This window comes from Phoenix dactylifera, chromosome 5 (assembly GCF_051530095.1).
Source record: "Phoenix dactylifera cultivar Ajwa chromosome 5, Ajwa_hap1_PhDact_Kaust_v1.1, whole genome shotgun sequence".
NCBI lineage: Eukaryota > Viridiplantae > Streptophyta > Magnoliopsida > Arecales > Arecaceae > Phoenix > Phoenix dactylifera.
In genome coordinates this window covers 30,711,592-30,731,862 of record NC_143194.1, presented here as the reverse complement: position 1 = coordinate 30,731,862, position 20,271 = coordinate 30,711,592, and the positions used below count along the sequence as shown (strand labels likewise).

Below are 20,271 nucleotides of genomic sequence, written 5' to 3'. Positions count from 1 at the left end.
CCGGAAACGTTTAACCGGTCGCGTCTTTAAAACAGCTCTTTGGTTATCTCTTGATAAAACGTCGCGTCTTTAAAAACACCTCTTTCATAAAACGACGTGTCTTTTAAATACGCCTCTTCATTTCTTTTTAAACCCTATCAGATCCGATAGAGTAATCTAATCTAACCTATCCTCTCTCTGTTTCCGAAAGCCTCTCTGTTTCTTGTTCCCGAGAAGAGTCTCCCTGTTTTCTTCTCTGTTGTCATTCCAAGAGCGCGGTTCTGGGCTGTTCGACCGTCACTTCATCTGCGAGTGTACGCTTGGAGTGATCCAGTTGTTGTATCCTGGAGGATAGGCCGCCATTACCTGCTACACCGAGATTCAATCTCCGAGGGGCGCGATCTATTCTTAAGGACAGTGAAATCACGCCTCAACTGATAAGTTCTTCCTTCTTTCATCTATTATTTTTCTTACAATCTTACAATCTTAAGAATAGTTCGGCATGGATTCTGCTATGATTACTGCTAGATCAATTCCTGATACTTCTAAAATTGAGAGTTTCAATGGTATGTATTTTAAGAGATGGCAAGAACGTGTTTATTCTGCATTGGATATGCTTAATTTTGCTCAGTATTTAAATCAGTCAAAACCGATAGAAGGGTCTGAAGATTTTGACACTAAATTCAAAGAGTGGGAACATGGAAATAAAATCTGTAGACACACAATTCTGAGTACACTGTCCAATGAACTTTTTGATGTCTACTGTTCATACAAAGAAGCTGCAGAAATTTGGGAAAATCTGAATAAAAAATATGTGTTAGAAGATGCTGGAGTACAGAAATATGCTATAGGAAATTTTCTGCACTTTCAAATGTCCGAGGATAGGGATGTGTCATCCCAAATACATTATTTTCATAGATTAGTCACTGATCTTAAAAATGAAGATATAATGCTTCAAGAAGTTTTCCTAGCCGGCTGTTTGATTGAAAAATTACCTGAGTCTTGGAAACATTATAAAAATAGCATGAAGCACAAAAGGAAACATATGAGTCTTGAAGATGTTATTGTTCATATTAGAATAGAAGAACAAAATCGAGTCAGAGACCGAGAACAATTGGCCAAGGAAATGACTTCAAAAGCCAATGTTATAGTCAGCAAACCAGGTGGGTCTCGTTCAAAGTCCAAGAAGCCTTATCTCAAAAATGATAAGAAACCTAAGTTCCAAGGTCCAGGTTTTAAAAGAAAAGGAACTTGTTTTGTTTGTGGAAAACCTGGACATTATGCTAATCAATGCAGGTTTAGAAAAAGGAATGATATATCTGCTAAACCAAATGCTAACTTGGTGGAGACAGATATTATTGCAGCAGTTGTGTTTGAAACCAATATGGTTATGGGAGCAAAGGACTGGGTGGTAGACTCTGGGGCTACCAGACATATTTGTGGAAATAGAAGTGCGTTTACTTCCTACACTCCATTGAATGAAGGCGAGAAACAAGTGTTCATGGGTGATTCGAGACCCTCGCCAGTGGTTGGCAAAGGAAAAGTACTCCTCAAGCTAACATCAGGAAAAGTCCTTTCCCTGAATGATGTGCTGCATGTTCCTAATATCCGTTGGAACTTAGTATCTGTTTCTTTATTAGGAAAGGCTGGAGTTAAAGTGTATTTTGAGTCTGATAAAATTGTAATGACTATGAACAATGTTTTCATTGGGAACATATAAAGCAGATAGATATTTTTTTCCTATGATCCTGATGATTTTTTTCCTTTTTCTTGCATTGCAGGTGTACATAATTGAAGCAAAGAAATTTACAGAGAAGCCAGTGTCTAAAGTAACCTTATCCCAGAGGGTGCCTTATGATTTCCATCGCATTTTCTTATGTCAATAAAATCATCTGAGTAGAAAACTGCTCCAAAAGGTTCTTACTTTCTAATCTTGTCTATCAATCATTTCCAAACGTCACTGTAATAGAGCTTATTAAATTGTTATAATGAATATTGCCTGCTTCAGGATACAGTGGTGATAGGCTTCCTAACAACTTGCAAGATACTAGTTAAACAAAGATGAAAGAAATTGATGAGGTCCCCCATAACATAATACAGGTTGGTCAAGCAAGAAGATCTCCTTCTCTAGGCAATTGATGGGGAAAAAAGTAAGGCCAAGTTATTTGCAAACTGGTATCTGATTAACTTGTCAACTAGAAAAAATTTGGATCATACTTTAGGATGATGAATAATAAGGATAAGGCACTAGAGGTTTACAGCTTCCTGTTACACTTGTGTCGGGGTTTCACAGCAATTATTGGTCAAAAACATTGGGAACCAGAAGTAATCAGCGCCTTTGTGCTAAATTGTTCTGGTTAGATAAAATTCCATGTCCATCAGGTTACTGAATTACATCCCTTAAGACAACAAGTAACATAAATAACATAAAAAATGATATCAAATTCATGTAGACATTTCCAATTATGAGACAATTGCCAGCAATAAGAAGCTCAAACATGCAATAGGCAACACTTCTCCCAGAAAAAGGAATTTTAAACCAAAAGGAGTGCAGAAGTCTAGCACAATCTCACTTGTGGATGAAGTATTACACATCCCAAAATGACGATACACAATTACTGGCTCTTTTCTTCTGCTTTTTTTGGCTGTAAAAGAAGCATAATATTAGCAATAATTCTTAGGAAAAGAACAAAATGAATGAAAAGAATCTAAAGTTACTTTAACAAAATTAGTTTAAATAACACCAAAAATAATGGCAGAATTAAAATTGCTTGAACAGGTAAATGAATAATCTGGGTGAAATTTTTACATCTGGCAGACTATAGAATGAGACAGCATCTAGACATGCTCGATGAAGAACATATAACTGAGATATTCTTTAAGTGATATGTTTGGGGCTTGATTAATCAGGAAACACAAAATTTGATGGAGCTAGGCTTTGCTTTTTCATTCTGAATCCCAAGTACAAATGCTGAAATGGATGCACTTGGTCCCCCTTACTGCTCAATTTGCTGCATACCGTCATCAATTATGGTAAGCAACTCTGCATACTTTATATGCTATCTATTCTGATGAAAACTAAACTAGCTGCTTCAATGATGCCCAACCAGCGACAGGATTATAGAAGACAAGAAAAATTCTGCTTAAATAGAGTCTGAAGAAACATCACAGGATTTCAAGACAGAGACAAGGATGTAGAGAGCACAATTCACCTGGCCTTTCATGAGAACCTTTTTCTTGCTAATATTAAAACAACTCTGTTAATTTATTATTGACCAAACTGGAAACAGCTATCACCTTATCAAACATAATATAGACCAACGTGAGATCAATAACATAATATTGCAGTATAATACATAAACGAGTTACTTTGAATTTTTTAGATTCCACTAGCCTAACATAAGAGCTATCGAAGCTACAAGTGATGCATTCAATGTGGTTAAACCTTACATTTTTCATAACCTTTTGTTCTCAGCACATGCCAGTATTCTCTTTCTTGATCTTACACTGTAATTGTTTAAGTATCCCTCTTGAATATTCTTAACTCGAAGATGTACATTCAACTTATTCTCTAATACCAAGATATGAAGAGACCGCCCTCTACTCCCTCATAAAAGTATTGGGAGATGTATGCTAACTGCTAAGTCACTAACCATTTTTCTGTTCAATTTAAAAGAAGATCTAGTTTACAAGCCGCTTACCGAACATATTATGAAGCCACCAAGCCTGTGAGATCTCCATTCCTACATTTTCCAAAAACTGACACATGACAAATACCGTTTTTCTTGAACCTCCGTCAAGAACAGGTGATCAAATTCCAGATATTTTTGCATTTTCCTTCCATAGGTAGATTTCAACACATCAGACTTTAACATCGAGAAATATATATTTAAGGCAGCACAACTGGTTCCTGCGCCACACCAGGTTAGCTGGTCTCACTCAAAGGGGCTGTGAAATTTGTGAAAATAACAAGTATACTTCTACTGTTCTCCAGTTAATTTTCTATATTCCATCAAAATCCATGGCTTAAGGAATCTGAGAAATATTAAAACAAGTTATAGAGAACATGAACTTGAGAATCCCACCTCAAACTAGGATGAAATCAGCACCTTGTCAAATTTCTGATAACAAACTACAAAGGAATTACAAAACTAGTTAATTGAGGACTACTGGCAAAAGTTCTTTTAAAAGAGAAGCTACTTTGTACCAAAAAAAGAGAAGCTACTAACTTGGAGAAATTTGATCAATGCATTTGTATTATTTATATATCCATCTTAATAACGCTAACCAAAAAGCAAGGAAACGTTTAAATTTTTTAAGTAGGGACTCTGCCAACTGTCACACATTTTCATTCATATGAATATTCCATTAACCATTAAACATTTTTTTACAATTTTCTCTCTCCAAAAAATTGATAGAAATATAGATGTCTTCTTATAACAAGCAGACTTTTTCCTTTCAAATATTATTAGATGTCATGCATAGGCTTATTAGCTGAGGGAAGCTTCAAACGCTGTCATACCTCGCCATTAGCTAACAATTTTATCCATCGCCTTTTTGTTAAGGTTCTTTTCTTTTTTCCTGTTCCACATTACGACACGTTAAAGCTTCGTACACCACAGGAAAGGGTAACAAGTGAACGGCGGGCAAAACAAATAGCCACACCATGTATTCGATGATATGCCTCAACGACGGAAGGTAAGAAAAAGACTGCGACGCCCGTATTTACCTTGATTCCCGGGAAGCTCTGGTGGAGCTCGTCCTCAGGGATGACGACAGGCCATGGCTCGCCGGCGTCGCGGAACATCTGCTCGGTCTCGAGGAGCTGGCCGCGGTCGAGGATGCGCTGGCGGATGGTCTGGGCCGGGGTGGAGGCGGCGTCGATGGCCTCCTCGACGCCGTTGATATAGGTGACGACGACCTGCGGTGGGTGGTCGTCGGTGCGGCGGTGCAGCTCGACCTGGCACGCCGGGTTCGTCTCCTTGGCCTTGCGCGCGTTGCACTGCGCCAGCAGCTCCATGCACGCCGTCTTCCGCGGGTCCAGCGGATTGCACTCGATCCGCACCTTCGACAAAAACCTCAGCATCCTTGCGCTTCTCTTCTCTTCCCCCGGCTCTCTCTCAAGAATGACTCGAGGGCTGGAAGATTGGAATTCTAGCCTGCGTCTAGGGCGAGAGAAGCATGGAGCTGGCGCACCAGACGCCTCTCCCTATTTTTTCAGTGGGCATGATATATCAGCCGTCGGATTGGCTGAGATAAAATCTCCCTCTTATAACTAGTGAGATGAAGAAGATAAATATGATATTCCTAAGTGAGTGAGAGATGCACGGATCTATGTTATACCCAATAATGTGGCACATGCGGATACATGTACAGCAGGATTAGAAGAGATAAAAACAAATTTGTAAGAGTTTGGGTATATGTAGCATCTTTTAGTCAAAACCTTATTAAAAGAATATGAAAATATATAGGCAAGACAATCTAAAAGCTCATGCATATGGAAAAAAAATCAAATAATTTCATAAATTTCAATGTTCTTAGGTGTGCTCTATTTTACTGGGATGATGAGGAATTGGGATTAGGAGTTTTAAGGAGTTTATGTAAATATTTTTCTTGAAAATAGGTCATGACGAAAGTCGTTGGATGATTGGTCTAACTTCTATAAAAATGTATTATGAGATTTGGGTTGAGAGTTTCCGCTTCAGTTGCCATGATACTTTTAACTAAATCTAATGGTTACAATTGCTTGTTTACAAAATCGTGGTTATTTGTTGACCAAAATTATTGAAGGAATTTTTGAGTATATAAAAATTTCACATCGAGCATTCTCACGCTTATATAGTTTTAGGATAAATAATAGTTATAATGCATGTACAGATTTATACAATAGAAAATTTCTGCATAAAAAGTTCTAACTAGAATCTAAAACTAAAAAAAGCATATAAATGATTTATTCATTTTTTAAAAGTAAATGGTAGTTGATTATAAATGGTATCATGAATACTATATCTGTGGATAATTTAGCTGAGAATATAATTGTATGAGATAGTAATTTAACTAGGTTGCAGCTTTATTGTTAATTTTTTTTTAACTAAAAACTTTATCTTTTAACTTTGATGTTAGGTAAGTCTATTGCTGCAATAAAATACTTGATGATGATTTAACACAATATTGTTGTGAAATTAACCATCCATACTTGAGCTTAGCCCAACTCTAATATTTCTAATTCCAACAATTCAGTCAAGTTGCAATCTATTGTCAAATCTTTAAGCATGAGTACATTCTTTTGATTTGGACCCCATTTAAGTTATATATGGTTGAACGCTACAAGACATTCGATCAAAAAAAAAAAAAAGGCTACAAGACATATTATAAATTTTTGGATTAGTCTAATTAACTAATATTTAAAATCAAATGCAATGCAATCTATTACTAGATCAAGGCTTTTCTAACGCAACAATATTACCTAATTTTAAGCCGACGGTGACCAATGACATGAATCCAAAGATTGGATCATGTTTTTTAATCAAAAAAAAGAAAGAAATTAGCAAAGAAGTGGGAACAATCCCTAATGGGTCAAGCTAATCTATGTAAAACTTCCTTATGCTTATACTCTATAGATCACAAACCCCCTTCATATCCTATGCGTCATTTGTGGAGTACCTTTTGAAATCAATTAAGGATTGTAATCAAATTTTGTGTATGGGATGAAGTTAGTGAAGTCCAACATTATCTCTCGCCAATATTCTAACCTCTGAAAAATACTTATCTATCCAAGGGAATTAGTAACTCACCAATTTATTTTTGAGTTCATATAAAATTTTTCAATTTTAGAAAATAGTTTGGGCATTTTGTACCACTGTCATAGTTTGGCTATCTATACCACTCTATTAGCCATCATTTGATCTAATCATTATCTCTAACATGCCTAGATAATTTTGATACGAAGTTACTTTGAGATTCTTAATTATCAATTTCTCTTGTAACATATTTATATTACAAAACTCCATTTGTTACAAGCTATTATTGGTATTTCAATTTGCAACAACTACTTCCTTGATTATGTATTTGAATCCCACGTCGCGATAATAGATTCATATGAGAACTTGGAGTTTCTATTCAAAGAAACAGATTAAACTTAAAAGGTGTGGCTATGACTTGATATTTCTAAGAGGGAGGTGGGTTGCGGCATAAGTTGCTAAGACGATCCATGGAGATTGGGATTTGGACGGAATATTTGAAAATTAGATACATATTTTAGTTTAGGTGCTCTCACGGGAGAGATAGGCGAAAATAGGGATTTAGACTCGTTATAGGTGGCACTAAATTAAGGGGAACATAATTTTTGAAAGGTAGAGACAGGAAGATAATTCTAAAAGATTTTCTGGGACAAACTCTAAAGAGTTTGCTCAACAAATTACAATTTCATAAACTAAATCTAATAGTCTTATTTTATTTTTTAACAAAATATTTCTTCGCATTTTCCATATATAATATCAAATATTAAAAATATTATTTATTTATTTATTTATATCCATCGAAATTGAGCCAAGCTCGAGCAAGCTAAGCATATATTATGCTTTGAATTAAGAATTATACCTCAAGATTGTGAACTAGTCAATGAGCATATATAGAGTTAAATTTTGATCAACTATCAGCAACTCACAAAAGGCTCCTTTTGCTATCTCATTTAGGGCCGAGGTGATGGTAATCATTTGATACATACACTTTTGCTTGCAAATACTCTTTTTGTACAAAGGTGTCTTCTTGTAATGCGATTATTAGCTATATAAGTAGGCAATAATCAGCAATTACAAAGACCAACGTCCCAGTTATTGGTGTAGGATGAAGTCAATTCGCCCCTCTTTTCTTTCGGCTAAAAAGGTAGGCTAGAGTATCTCAAAAATACAATTTTTACAAGAAATAAATGGAGCCAGGTGTACGACAATGGGAGTAGCGATATTACCTGCTCAAAGTCGGCAAAAGTTGCACACTTGGACCGACATTCTAGGTCCGTTCACTAATCACCGCTCTCGATCCGCAACGGACCCAAGAAAACCCAATCCTCAAATTCTGTCGCTTGCTCCCCTTCCGTTACTCGGCTCGGTGGCTTTCCCTCTCGTGCCCCAATCCCCTCCTTTAAACCCCCCAAACCCTTAAAATTAGAGGCAGCTCCCGTTATCACGCAGTATGCCGCAAATCTCCTCCAGCCTTAGACTGCTCCTTCCCTCCTCGTCTCTGCTCTCCAAGAATCCCTTCTCTCGCTTCTTCTTCGCCACCTCTGTCCTCTCCAAGCCCGGAACTCCCCTTAAACCTCACTTCCCTCTCACCTCCGTGCTCTCCTATTCCGGTAGGAGGGGAAGAAGGGCCAGCGGCAGCGGCGGCGGCGTCCTCCACCCGAGGAGAGGCAGGAGTACTACCAGGGAAGAACGGGGCGGCGGCGGCGGCGGCGGCGTGCTACCCCAGAGGAGAGGCAACAGTACGTTGAGGGAAGAAAGGGGTAGGGAGAGAGCGCTGGAGATGGAAGAGAAGGAAGGAGTGGGGTTCAACAAGAGGAGGGCGGAGGGGAGGGACAAGAGCGGCAAACCCAAGACTCTCCAGATCAAGACGCGGAAGCTGAATCCTGTCAACACCATCTGTTACGTTCAGGTGGGGATTGCTTTCAATCTTTTCTTGTTCTTGGGATTTTCTTCTCGCGGCTTCTTGAAATCTTGGGAATCCATTTTTATAGTCCGTCCAAATTTCCTATTTTGAATCTCGTATCTTGTTAAAATTTAAACAAAAAGGAATTAAAAGGTTGGATTTTGGTAAAAAGATCCAAACTTTCCTGGATTTTGCTTGTTGATAATGATATGATATCGTAGCAAAAGGAATTAAAAAGTTTCGATTCTGGTAAAGAGAATATTCAAATTTGGCCTTGGATTTGTTTGTTATAATGATTTTGCAACACAGGTCTTTGCACAAAGTTGAACATCTTAAATTTCTCCAGATCTCCAAATTCTTTATGTCTTTTATCCTTTTCCTGATCAAAAGAAAACCTTTTTTGAAAGTTAGGGCTGCGAAATTTTCACTGCCATGGGTTTTTCTTTCTGGCTTCTTCCTTTCTTTTTTCCCCCCTTCTCTGTTTCTTACGTTTTTTACTTCCCATCTTTAATTATTCTCAGACACCATGTTCGAATGACTTGTTTGAGTTCTCTTCTTTATATGTTTGTAGTTGAAAATTTATTGATGTACTGGTTTCTGGGCCATCATATCTCAGGTAATTGTTTCATATTTTCATCTATTCTTGCTCTGCATGTAATATTTTTTGGGCTGGATTAAGGCTTCTTTTTTTGGTAGGCTACACTAAATTTCAAGATTGTATTAATGGTTTTGAAATCAGAGATCCTGTATTGTAATCATTTTGCAGTTGTTATGGTTTTAGATAATGCAGAATCAGTTTACTGTGAATTGACTTATCTCCTTCTTTGTTTTGGATTTTGTTCTGCAGATTTTGGGGACGGGAATGGACACACAGGACACCTCACCATCAGTTTTGCTGTTCTTTGATAAACAGAGATTTATTTTTAATGCTGGTGAGGTATGTTTGGCTAAAGTGAAGCATCCATTCTTTTAGTCCAGCTATCTTTACTTTTAGTTGCAATTTTTTTTAAGGCTTCTTGAAGAATGTAGATGAAGTGGGGTTTCATTATACCATATCATTGTAATTTCTGCAATGAAAATTACATAATTTTTTTAGAAATGCATTTTTTAGCAATCCAATATATTCAGTGTCTCAGTGATTGGTGTAAAAAAGTTACAACAAGACGTCAAATTTTATGGCAAATTAATTGAGGTCAATTGATGATTCGAAGCATTCAGGACTACTGTGTTTCTTAATTGATTGGGTTGCTGATAATTAGTTGAGGGCCTTTCTTCATTGGGTTTAAACTTGGGCTTGCTTGGTAGCAATTGAGAAGGTTGGAGGTATAACTCAGCCAAAAGAAAGGTGGTGATGCGTGAGGTGATACTGGATTTGGGAGCTAAATCATGGAATTGGATGTGGTATGATATATGAGAAAATGAAGATACATTTACTAGGTTTCTTTTCATGGACTACCTGTCATTATTTTGTGAAATATTATCTTGAGAGTAGAAATGATGATCATCTACTCCTCAGATATGCAGTAACTGCCTTTCAGTCTGTTGACCTGACAACCTAGTCTTTACTAGTATGATGGGATCATGTTAAGTTCCTCCCATCAGAAACACAAATTTGTTTTCCTTCATCAAAAAGTGCAAATCCCTTCCACTGTGATTCTTCCTTTCTCCTTGGACTAAACTAAGCTTGCAGGTCATGCAATCAAGGGAACAAGTAAATTCCAAAACTGACTAGGCCATTTGATCATCCAATAGAGATTCAATCGGACATCCCACCCTCAGGGCGTCTGATATAAATGGCACACATGTGGCATACATTGGCAGGTTTTAATCCGGCTCACATTATGTATATTGAGGCAGGATGTATGGTGGACACTATATTGGAGGACCAAAAAAATTGAACAAGCACTGCTACCACCCCACCGCGCTGGTTAATGGTCTAGGGTGGATTGCATTGACATAATTGCAATGCCATTGTTTTGTAATATAACACTTTTAACTAGCCACCAATCCTTCCAAATCTGTCACAGTTCATCTTCATTGTCCGCCCAAAAATCATGGCAATTGAAGCTTGAAGGAGATAAGATAGGTTGCAGTAGAAAGAATAGAGAAAGCAGAAATCAGTGCATTGGACGCTCTGCTTGTTCATAATATATTTATATGTGTCAATATGTATTTTTATGTGTGTTTGCACAAATTGTACATACACAGAGACACGCATATACATAGAGACGAAATCTTGGAGCAGTTCCCTAGTTTGGTCATCCATTATGTGAACAGGCTTAAAAGCGAGTCTTGAGGTGGAGGTTGGGCTGTGGGTGGCGGAGTGGCGGGTGGGGTTAATTGGTTTGGAATTCATCTCAGGCTTCGTCACCAATTATATATTGGGAGAATTAGGAATACCTTGTTTCGAATTATATACCTATCTGGGATCTTCAGTTGCAGTTGACATCTTTATTTTATAAACCATACCATGTTCTTCACCATATCCACAATACCACTTGTAAAATTGGGTTTCTTGCTGTTATCATTCTGCTTACTGTCTTGAGTTTTAAGACAAATTTCTTTTATGCACATTTTTATCTCTCTTGATATGGATGTTTCTAGTTCAACATTATCATCCCAGGATGTCTGCATGAAGACATAATCACCTGTATCATGCTTTTCATTAGCTATTGGCTTGTCTCTTCTTCTGCTCCTTGGGACTTGACTGTCTTCTCTAGTGCACTTGGCATTTATTGTTGACTCATCTGCTGCCTAGAGAATTATAGCATCTTCTGCCTACAGCATCTCATTACCTTTATACAACTGTTAATTGTTATTTGCAACTTCACTGGCTAATCAACGTGCTTCCCTAGAGGTTTGTCTTTGCTAGCCAAAGAACTTTGTTGCTAGCTTGTATCATCAGCCCCTTTAGCTTGAGTTCTTCAGTGCTGAGTTCATCATATTAAGAAATTTCCTAGATATATGCACTGCAGTTCAAAAATCTATACCTAGGTGGGCTCCATTGCATAATGACTACCAATTTGCCTCAGTTTCTTTCTTGATGATGATATCTCAACTGGCTCATGCCCTAGGGTTGTACTTCCTTATCTTTTCAAATGCATCATCATGCATGTGAATGCTTCTAATGGTCTTGGATTCTCAAACATCTGCTTGCCTCATCTTTCAAACTCCACCACTAGTGACACTTATGTTTATATCTTGATTGTTGTCAAAACTACTTGGGTTGTGAAGCTTTCAGGGATGGATAATGCAGTAGCCTATTTTATGCACAAAATCATTATAATGTTGATATTTACAGTATTTTCTCATATGTATAATCTTGCAAATAAATTTTCAGCATATAACTGGATAGGCAAGAGTGAATAATGTATAAAAATTAGGCTTCTAGAATTTTGGGGGCTAAGTCTGAAGATAAAATCTTTTCCTTTTTTCATGATATTTTATGCAGAAGTACTGAAATATCCTCTCCACCTAAAATGCATAATCTATCTTGAGATATTGATTACTGTCGACTTCTCAGTAAAATGTCAAAGAGGCATTTAGTTTTCCATTTTTTAACTTTAAATTCATCTGGTTTCAGGGGTTGCAGCGTTTCTGCACCGAGCACAAGATAAAGTTATCAAAGGTATGGGATCTCTGAGAGGTCATATAATTTTTCTTTTCTCCATTTTTCTCCTTTTTGACTCTGTTTTCGTCATGTCACTTGGCCATGGTTTATTTTTACCAACTTCGTTTCTTCTGTTTTATATTTCTCTGCATCCTCCTGTATTTACCAAGATGTTGCTTGACTTGTTGTGGTCATAGCCATGGCTTTTTACATTTTCAGAACAAATTTTGATTGGGTTCTCCCCTTCCCTCAGATTGATCACATGTTTGTGACTCGAGTGTGCTCAGAAACTGCAGGTGGACTTCCAGGCAAGTGATTGTTATACTTAGAATTGTAGTTAAATTTTCTTTTATGAGTTTATAAGTGATTGAGAATATATGTAACTGAACATATTGTGACTAAGAAGGTCAAATAGAAGATGCTGCCCTCTTAATCTCTGATCTCTAGCTCTTACTTATACCTTAAAATAGAAAATGCATAAATGTTGGTTTGTTTTCACTTGTATGTAGGTCTTCTGCTTACTTTAGCAGGCATTGGAGAGGAAGGAATGTCGGTAAGTAATAGGATAATTTTCCTCCCTTCTGCTTGAAAATTGATTCATTTTCATATTCACATATAAATGTCTTCGACTTAAGAGATTTTTAAAATAAAATATGGTTTTCTTTTGCTTTTTGTATTTTAGATCAATATATGGGGTCCTTCTGATCTTAACTATTTAGTTGATGCAATGCGATCTTTCATCCCAAATGCTGCCATGGTTCACACACACAGCTTTGGAGCGACGCAAGGTGGTATAACTAACTTTTCAGGTCCGGAAGTTGGGAAATCCACAGATCCTATTGTTCTTATCGACGATGAAGTGGTCCGGATATCTGCTATTCCGTTGAGGCCAAGATCTTCAAAAAATACTATGGTCAGTTTTAATGTTCCAAATTTGATTTGGTTGGTGAAGCGAACACAAGTGAGTTAACAGATTGGAATGCTCCATGTTTACAGAGCTTGGACAGTGAAACGGGATCAGCACTAAAGCCTGGTGAGATTGCTGTGATCTATGCATGCGAACTGCCAGAAATAAAGGGAAAATTTGACCCAGATAAAGCTGCATCTCTTGGGTTGAGACCTGGACCAAAATATCGTGAACTACAACTTGGGAACTCGGTCATGTCAGATCGCCTCAACATTATGGTCGGTCATTTGAGCATTTTAATCTTTTGAAAGCTTTCAGTTCCGCTTTTACCAAAGAAAAAAGCTTTTGGTTCGGTAAAACTTTCTTGAAGAACACTTGTGGTCTCATGTTTCCATGTAGTAAATAATATTATTTTTTTCTCGATATTGTTAATCCCCCTTATGAAGAACATATTTTCCTTAGGTTTTAGCCCTTATTCTGTAGAAAATTGCTACTTCTTTCTAAATTTCTTGCAACATTTGCTACTTCCACTTTTCAGTTGACCTAGAATATATTTTCTCCCCCTCTAAGCTCACATATAAGTGTTACAAAGTTTTGCTTATTTGCCATGTTTTGTAGGTTCATCCAAGTGATGTTCTTGGGCCTTCATCCCCTGGTCCCATTGTACTTCTGGTGGACTGCCCTACACCACTTCATATCTATGAACTGTTGTCCATACAGTCTCTTAATCCTTATTACACGGATTCTGCTGATCGGCCAAGAGAGCATTTAAAAACTGTAAATTGTATAATTCACCTGGGTCCATCTTCTGTGACAAGGAGTATAGATTATCAGAGGTGGATGAAAAGATTTGGTGGTGCACAACATATCATGGCAGGACATGAAATGTGAGATTTGCTTGATATTAGTCCTTTATGCCTATCAATTGTCAAAATATAACACAAACATCCAGTTGTGAATTGCTTGTGCATTATCTATCTTTATCAATTTCACATTAATGGTCTGGTCGGAAATAATAGGTTGAGGATTGATCTGTGATAATGGAGTAAGCATAGTCTAGTTTTATAGCCATAAACATAACCAAGAAGCCTTGTTTGAGTTATATGCTGCAGGTTTTATGTATCTTTATTCGCCATTTATCCCTATTAAGGATTGACTCAAGCATTACTGCAAGCATTTCCAAATCCTTTCTACCACTTTCATCTCCATGGTAGATTAGACTGTTCCATTTTTGCTAGCTCTTTGACATAAATTTGAGCAGTACTCTCTGCATGCAATGTCAAATCATCATGGATCATGCCCATGCCAGCCCAAAAATCTTTTGTATAAGGGTAGATATTAAGTAAAAGATGAATCTTTTACGAGTTCAAAGTGATAATGTTTAAGGGGTTTCTATTGCATGTTGAAGTAAAACCATAAGCATCTGTCTTTCTCTTTTTTAAATGTAGTTTTCTAACATCATTCCCATGTGTCATACAGTTGAGTCTGATTCGTGGTTTTCATCTTGGTCAAGATATCGCTTTGTAGGCACTCACCTATGCAACACACACATGTATATAATTACACAAATGTGTATTTATGCATGTGTGCTTACATGTATGTGTCTGTCTGCTTGTATGTGTATATAAAGTATAGATCAGCATCATCATATCGGGTAGTACAAAGTGATAAATACTCAGATATTGGTGGATATGATACAAATATATCGGCCAAGATATTTTAGTCCTTTTTTGACTATCCTATAATGGGTTTTTAATTTCTATACTAAATTTAAATTCAATGCCTAATTTGGTAGTTAATCTTTTTTTTTTTTCCTATCTTGACCAATATCTCATTATCTTTGTTGTTATATATTGACCGAGATATTGAGATCTTTTATTTCCTTTCAAATCTCTACTTTTGCATATTGGCTGAGATAAACTGATATCTGTGTTCATTGCAAAATTGGTCGCCCACTGAGATGGCTGAGAAATTGGCCTGTAAAATTTTTGGGTGGACCAATTTGCTACCACAGATGATGTAATGTCTAGTCATGTGTTGTCTTGCTGAATAATGCTAGAGTTGATGCGTCAAGGGGCATCAGTGATCTTCAGAAATTGAAACAAAAAATAAACTGGAAAGGATTTCCAGCCATACTTCAGCAACTAAACTTTCTGGTTTCAACTCCTTTTAATTATTCTTAAAAAAATGTGCAAAACATTTGTTTTGCTTTTTTTTTTTTTTGCTTATAGAAACTATATGAAGTATGTTTTCGACTATTATAGCTGAAGCACTATAATGGTTCTTACAGATTTGTTGCTCAACTAATAAATGGTATGTACGTTAAATATGGATATAAATTTGCAGGAATATATGAACAGGGGGTACAGCTTAGCATTCCTGGTATTGTAGACAACTATAGTTTAAGAGGTAATGTGTAAAATAGTTGTTAGAGAATTGGGGCTATGTTTTAGCATTTTGACCAATTCAACACGTGTACTGGGATATCAATCATTATATAATAAAGAAAAGGTGCATTTATTTTAAACTGATTCTCTCACTTTTAGGCATTTATTATCCATATTTTGACCTACTCGTCTAGTTGAGTAATCGCAGGATGGTCTTATAATTAGGTAAATTTGCATATGATGACTATGTGTAGCATTTGCAATGCTCTCAAGTAATCGAGACTAGACATTAAAACATTTAAATATATTTTTTTAGTATTTGCATGACAGGCCCTTAAAATGGTCGGTCATTTCTTGTTAGGTTCTTATTCTTAAGTTTCTTTATTTCTCTGCAGAAGAAATATGGAAATACCAATCCTAAAATCAAGTTCAAGAATTTCATCCCAGCTTAACTACTTGTGCCCTCAGTTTTTTCCTGCTCCTGGATTTTGGTCTCTTCATCAGATCAATAACTTCTCTTTTGAGTCGAATGAATCATGTGAGGTTTGTTCAAAATGCTTAATAAAAGGCATAACCTTTGAGGTCCAAATTATTGTTTGCTTTCAAGTTTCAACATTTTGAAATTTTAATCAGTTGTTTTTCTTACCAGGATTCTTCAACTCTGTGTGAAAGCATTTCAGCTGAAAATCTTCTTAAGGTAAGAAATTGGCTGCTTCAATTTATATTGGTTAGCCAGATTTGTGGTTATAGATTGATGCTATATGTAAAGGTAATACACGAGACATAGTGTAAGACTATCTGATCCATGTTTTCTGTATACCTTAATAAAATTTGTTTTATGCGACGGTGTTTCCTTACTTCATAACTGTTTTTGTGATGTGACTTCTCCATGATTTATGTTGGGTATTCATTAGTACCGTCAATTATGTAGTCAAGAAACTAGTCGACAGTGCGAGATGTACTGTGCTGTTTCTTAAGATAAACAAGATATTATATATCTACTATTTACATCAGGCAGCTTCCAATTGCAGTCAGTCTGTCACCTGATAAACCAGCAGCCATTGAGTGGGATGTCTTATTTCAAACTGTTAGCTCCTTATCTTTTATGACCTAATTCTTCATATCACATAAAAAATATTTTAAATCGTTTTATAACTGAAGGATGTTTTGATATCTGATTTTGCTCTGCATGTTTCTTTATCAGTTAAATAATTCATGAATTAAATGCCATGGTAAAATCCAAGCATAATGTACTATAGCAAAGTGGGTATACTGACACATTAAATTATGCAAAAGATAGCATGTGTACTTTCTCATATGTGCTTCTTCTCTCTATAACAAGTTGTTAAATGCCTCCCATCTTTTACCAAACAAAAGTGCTTCATTTTTTAAACTGATACTGCTTTTGTCTCTAATTTTATCTTTCTTAGTCGTTCACTAATTTCCCAATCTGTCAGTATTTGATATTATAGTTTTGTTAGAATGATCAAGAATATTGCTGGAGAACGTAACACAAATATGACCATCACCTGTGAAAGGTTAAAATTATATGTTTGATGTCATCCATCCTTTTGATTTGTGTTTCAGTTTCATTTGCGTCCTTACTCGCAACTGGGGTTGGACAGATCTGTTATTCCATGCTCGCTAAATTACAAAGAGATTGTGGATGAGCTTCTTTCAGAAATTCCTGAAATTGCAGATGTTTCAAAATGTATTAGTCAGTTTTGGCAGAGTCCTTTAGAAAGTAAGCATATGATGCCTCAAAAGGATGAAAACATAATTATGGTGGAAGAACCATGGATGAATGAAAATTCATTGATTTCAAAGCAAGGGGCGGGTGCATCTAAAAAGGACCTTCCTTGTTTAAGTGACAGCTGGACAGAGATGCTTAAGCACAATCCTGATATTCCAGCCTGTTTGGAAAATGTGACCAGGGAGGACATGGAAATCATTCTTTTGGGTACAGGTTCATCACAGCCTTCGAAGTATCGCAATGTCAGCTCAATTTTTGTTAATCTTTTCTCAAGAGGAAGTTTGCTTCTTGATTGTGGTGAAGGAACTTTGGCTCAGCTGAAAAGAAGGTTTGTTTTATCTTTCAGCAAAAATGGTTATTTGCGGTATTTCTCTTCTTCCTGGTTTTATAGAATAATACTATCGAATCTTTTTGACATTTCAGATTTGGTGTTAAAGGTGCTGATGAAGCAGTCAAAAGTTTAAAATTTATTTGGATTTCTCATATTCATGCTGATCACCACACTGGTCTAGCCAGAATACTTGCCTTGCGGTGTCAGTTGTTAAAGGGTGTACCTCATGAACCCTTACTTGTGATTGGGCCAAGACCGCTGAAGAGATTTCTGGATGCATATTCTAGACTTGAAGATCTTGACATGCAGTTCCTGGATTGCAGGCACACTACAGAAGCTTCAATGGATGCCTTTCTTAACTCTCGTGATTCAGCAGAAGATTGCTCTTCTGAGCATTCAGACAACAGCATTAACAGGAATGTGGGGGTAGAGACTGTTACAACTCGTCGGTTGGAAACTAATTTATTTGCTCAGAGCAGTCAAACGCAAAGCTATTGGAAAAGACCTGGGAGTCCAGTTGATGCTGTCATGGCTCTGCCAGTTTTAATGAGATTGAAGGAAGTGCTCCCTGCGGCAGGTTTGGAAGCTCTTTACAGTGTCCCTGTTGTACACTGCCCACAGGCATTTGGTGTTGTTTTAAAGGCTACCGAGAGGGTAAACAGTGTTGGAAAAGTTATTCCTGGCTGGAAACTTGTATATTCTGGTGATACGAGGCCCTGCCAAGCTCTAATAGATGCCTCCCACGGTGCAACAGTTCTGATACATGAGGTGAGTAGCTTTGCCATATTATACATGTTATTGTTTGCCTTGTGTTGTGGTTGTCAAGGTTAACCTTGGTAACAGGTATGGTTTCAATCCCAAGCAGAACTAAACATACCATTTTAGAAATAAATGCATGGGCAAAAAACATAAAACATACAAAAGATCATGAAGATTTTAATTTGGGAAAAAGGAAAACATATCTGGGACTGTATATAATTTAAGAATGAAAGCATGGAGCAAAGAGAAAAAGGAAAGTCATGTAGCTTTTAGTTTGTGGAAAAGAAGAAATGATTTCTGGTACCATATCTAAGATTAATAATGTTTGAGTAGTTGTTTTGTAAAATGGTTTGTGATCAGAGATCATATTATGCAACTTATAGCAAGATTAAAGACATTCTAGATCTTAGAACAACAACATATGTAATACTTCAAATATTCCCGAGGTCGGGTTACTTTAAAGTAAAGACCGCTGAGGTGTTACAGAATAGTTAACATCATACTGTGCAAACAACTTAATTTTAAGAGAATTGCTATAAGCATGTATTTACCTTATTTAATACCTGCATTTTTGTACCCTCTCAAATTCTGAGGTGGCCCTAGAGGCTCCCTGTTTACCTTTTTTAGTTTTGATAAGCTAATTTGAGCTCCTTTGCAGGCAACATTTGAGGACAGTATGGGAGATGAAGCGATAGCAAGGAACCATAGCACAACAGGGGAAGCTGTTGGAGTGGGTACGTCAGCGGATGCCTACCGCATCATTCTCACTCATTTTAGCCAGAGATATCCAAAAATCCCAGTTTTTGATGAGAACCACATGCACAAAACATGTATTGCTTTTGACCTAATGAGCGTTAATTTAGCAGATTTGCCTGTGCTTCCAAAGGTTCTTCCATACCTCAAAGTCCTCTTTAGAAATGAAATCATAGTTGATGAATCTGATGATGTTCAGGAATCTGTTTTGTACTAATAAATTGAATGTGTGTTCTGTATTCATTGTTTGGAAAATTTGATTTTTATATTTTTTCATGATAAGTCTGGCTGCAACTTTGCATTGTTTGTAACAATTTAAAATGATTCTATATTAAAAGAATAAAGCAACATAAATGTTTTAACTCAAAAGTTCTTTGAATTTTCAGATAAGTCCTCTGCATGCCTTGGTGATCTTATTTTTGTGTGCTAAGATATTGGTCAACTTTGCATTGAACTCGATATGCATTGCTATGTACAATAATCCTGTTGCAATGTTTTAACTTTATGGACATAGGCCTCGCTAACTTTGCTTGAGTAATGGTATGTGCTGTCCCTTAGTACTGTATGTTAACTTTGTTTCCTCTTGCTATTGCACTGGATTCTTTCAGATTTATGTTGGATTGCTCGCTCTGGCTTACTCTTCTGCTAGAACTCAGCATGACTTTCGGCTTCAGTGGCCTTTTGGATGTTTAATAACTGTCTTACGTTATGGGCATGTGGGATGTTGTGGTTGCTACGTGTCATGTATGGAAGGATCATTTTATTAGGGGGCATCAAATGTTGGGCATGTTTGCATGTGTCTGTGCGCGTGCGAACATGTGTACATGCCACCACAGCATGCGGCCGATAAGAGGTGAAGAACTTGATAAAGTTCATCTGGAGCCGTCACCTCATATCTCTATGGGTCTATGGTCCTTTTAGCTGTGCTATCTCCTCAAAACATCCTTCGTTTTTATTTTACCGTAACATATGTTACCATTGGTTACTGTATTGGTCCGAACTGCACGATACAAAGCATGCCATACCATATCGATTCGATACCGATATCTAGTACGGATGGTGTACTGAAACTCGATATGTTAGAAAAATTTCGTACCATGCTATATCAATACTATGCTAGTATGGCATCGGTATAGAGTTTGGTATCGA

At 36.8% G+C, this 20,271-nt stretch overlaps 2 protein-coding genes across 7 annotated transcripts; one reads left to right on the top strand and one right to left on the bottom strand.

The window, feature by feature from the left end:
- Positions 1-2,316: 2,316 nt before the first annotated feature.
- On the bottom strand, positions 2,317-5,226 carry LOC103702535 (39S ribosomal protein). Of its 5 annotated transcripts, XR_015987325.2 has the most exons (4): positions 4,709-5,226; positions 4,065-4,111; positions 3,681-3,889; positions 2,317-2,624 (listed from the first exon to the last, which is right to left on the bottom strand). XR_015987325.2 is itself a non-coding variant. In XM_026802787.4 (3 exons), exons 1-2 carry the CDS (start codon positions 5,063-5,065, stop codon positions 4,082-4,084), a joined length of 387 nt encoding a protein of 128 aa, XP_026658588.1. In that variant the 5' UTR covers positions 5,066-5,226; the 3' UTR covers positions 2,631-3,889; positions 4,065-4,081. The 5 variants fall into 5 exon arrangements, 4 of the variants coding, with proteins under 4 accessions (XP_008783225.1, XP_026658588.1, XP_088578414.1 ...); XM_026802787.4 differs by lacking the exon at positions 2,317-2,624 and having other exon boundaries at positions 2,631-3,889; XM_008785003.5 differs by lacking the exons at positions 3,681-3,889; positions 4,065-4,111.
- A 2,835-nt stretch (positions 5,227-8,061) lies between these two features.
- TRZ4 (tRNAse Z4) lies at positions 8,062-19,491 on the top strand. Of its 2 annotated transcripts, XM_008785002.6 has the most exons (13): positions 8,062-8,628; positions 9,470-9,559; positions 12,206-12,250; positions 12,486-12,540; positions 12,742-12,785; positions 12,915-13,145; positions 13,229-13,417; positions 13,758-14,026; positions 15,922-16,069; positions 16,176-16,223; positions 17,114-17,607; positions 17,703-18,378; positions 19,028-19,491. In XM_008785002.6, exons 1-13 carry the CDS (start codon positions 8,170-8,172, stop codon positions 19,337-19,339), a joined length of 3,060 nt encoding a protein of 1,019 aa, XP_008783224.4. In that variant the 5' UTR covers positions 8,062-8,169; the 3' UTR covers positions 19,340-19,491. The 2 variants fall into 2 exon arrangements, with proteins under 2 accessions (XP_008783224.4, XP_038984994.3); XM_039129066.3 differs by lacking the exon at positions 8,062-8,628 and having other exon boundaries at positions 9,472-9,559; positions 12,452-12,540.
- The last annotated feature ends 780 nt before the right edge of the window (positions 19,492-20,271 follow it).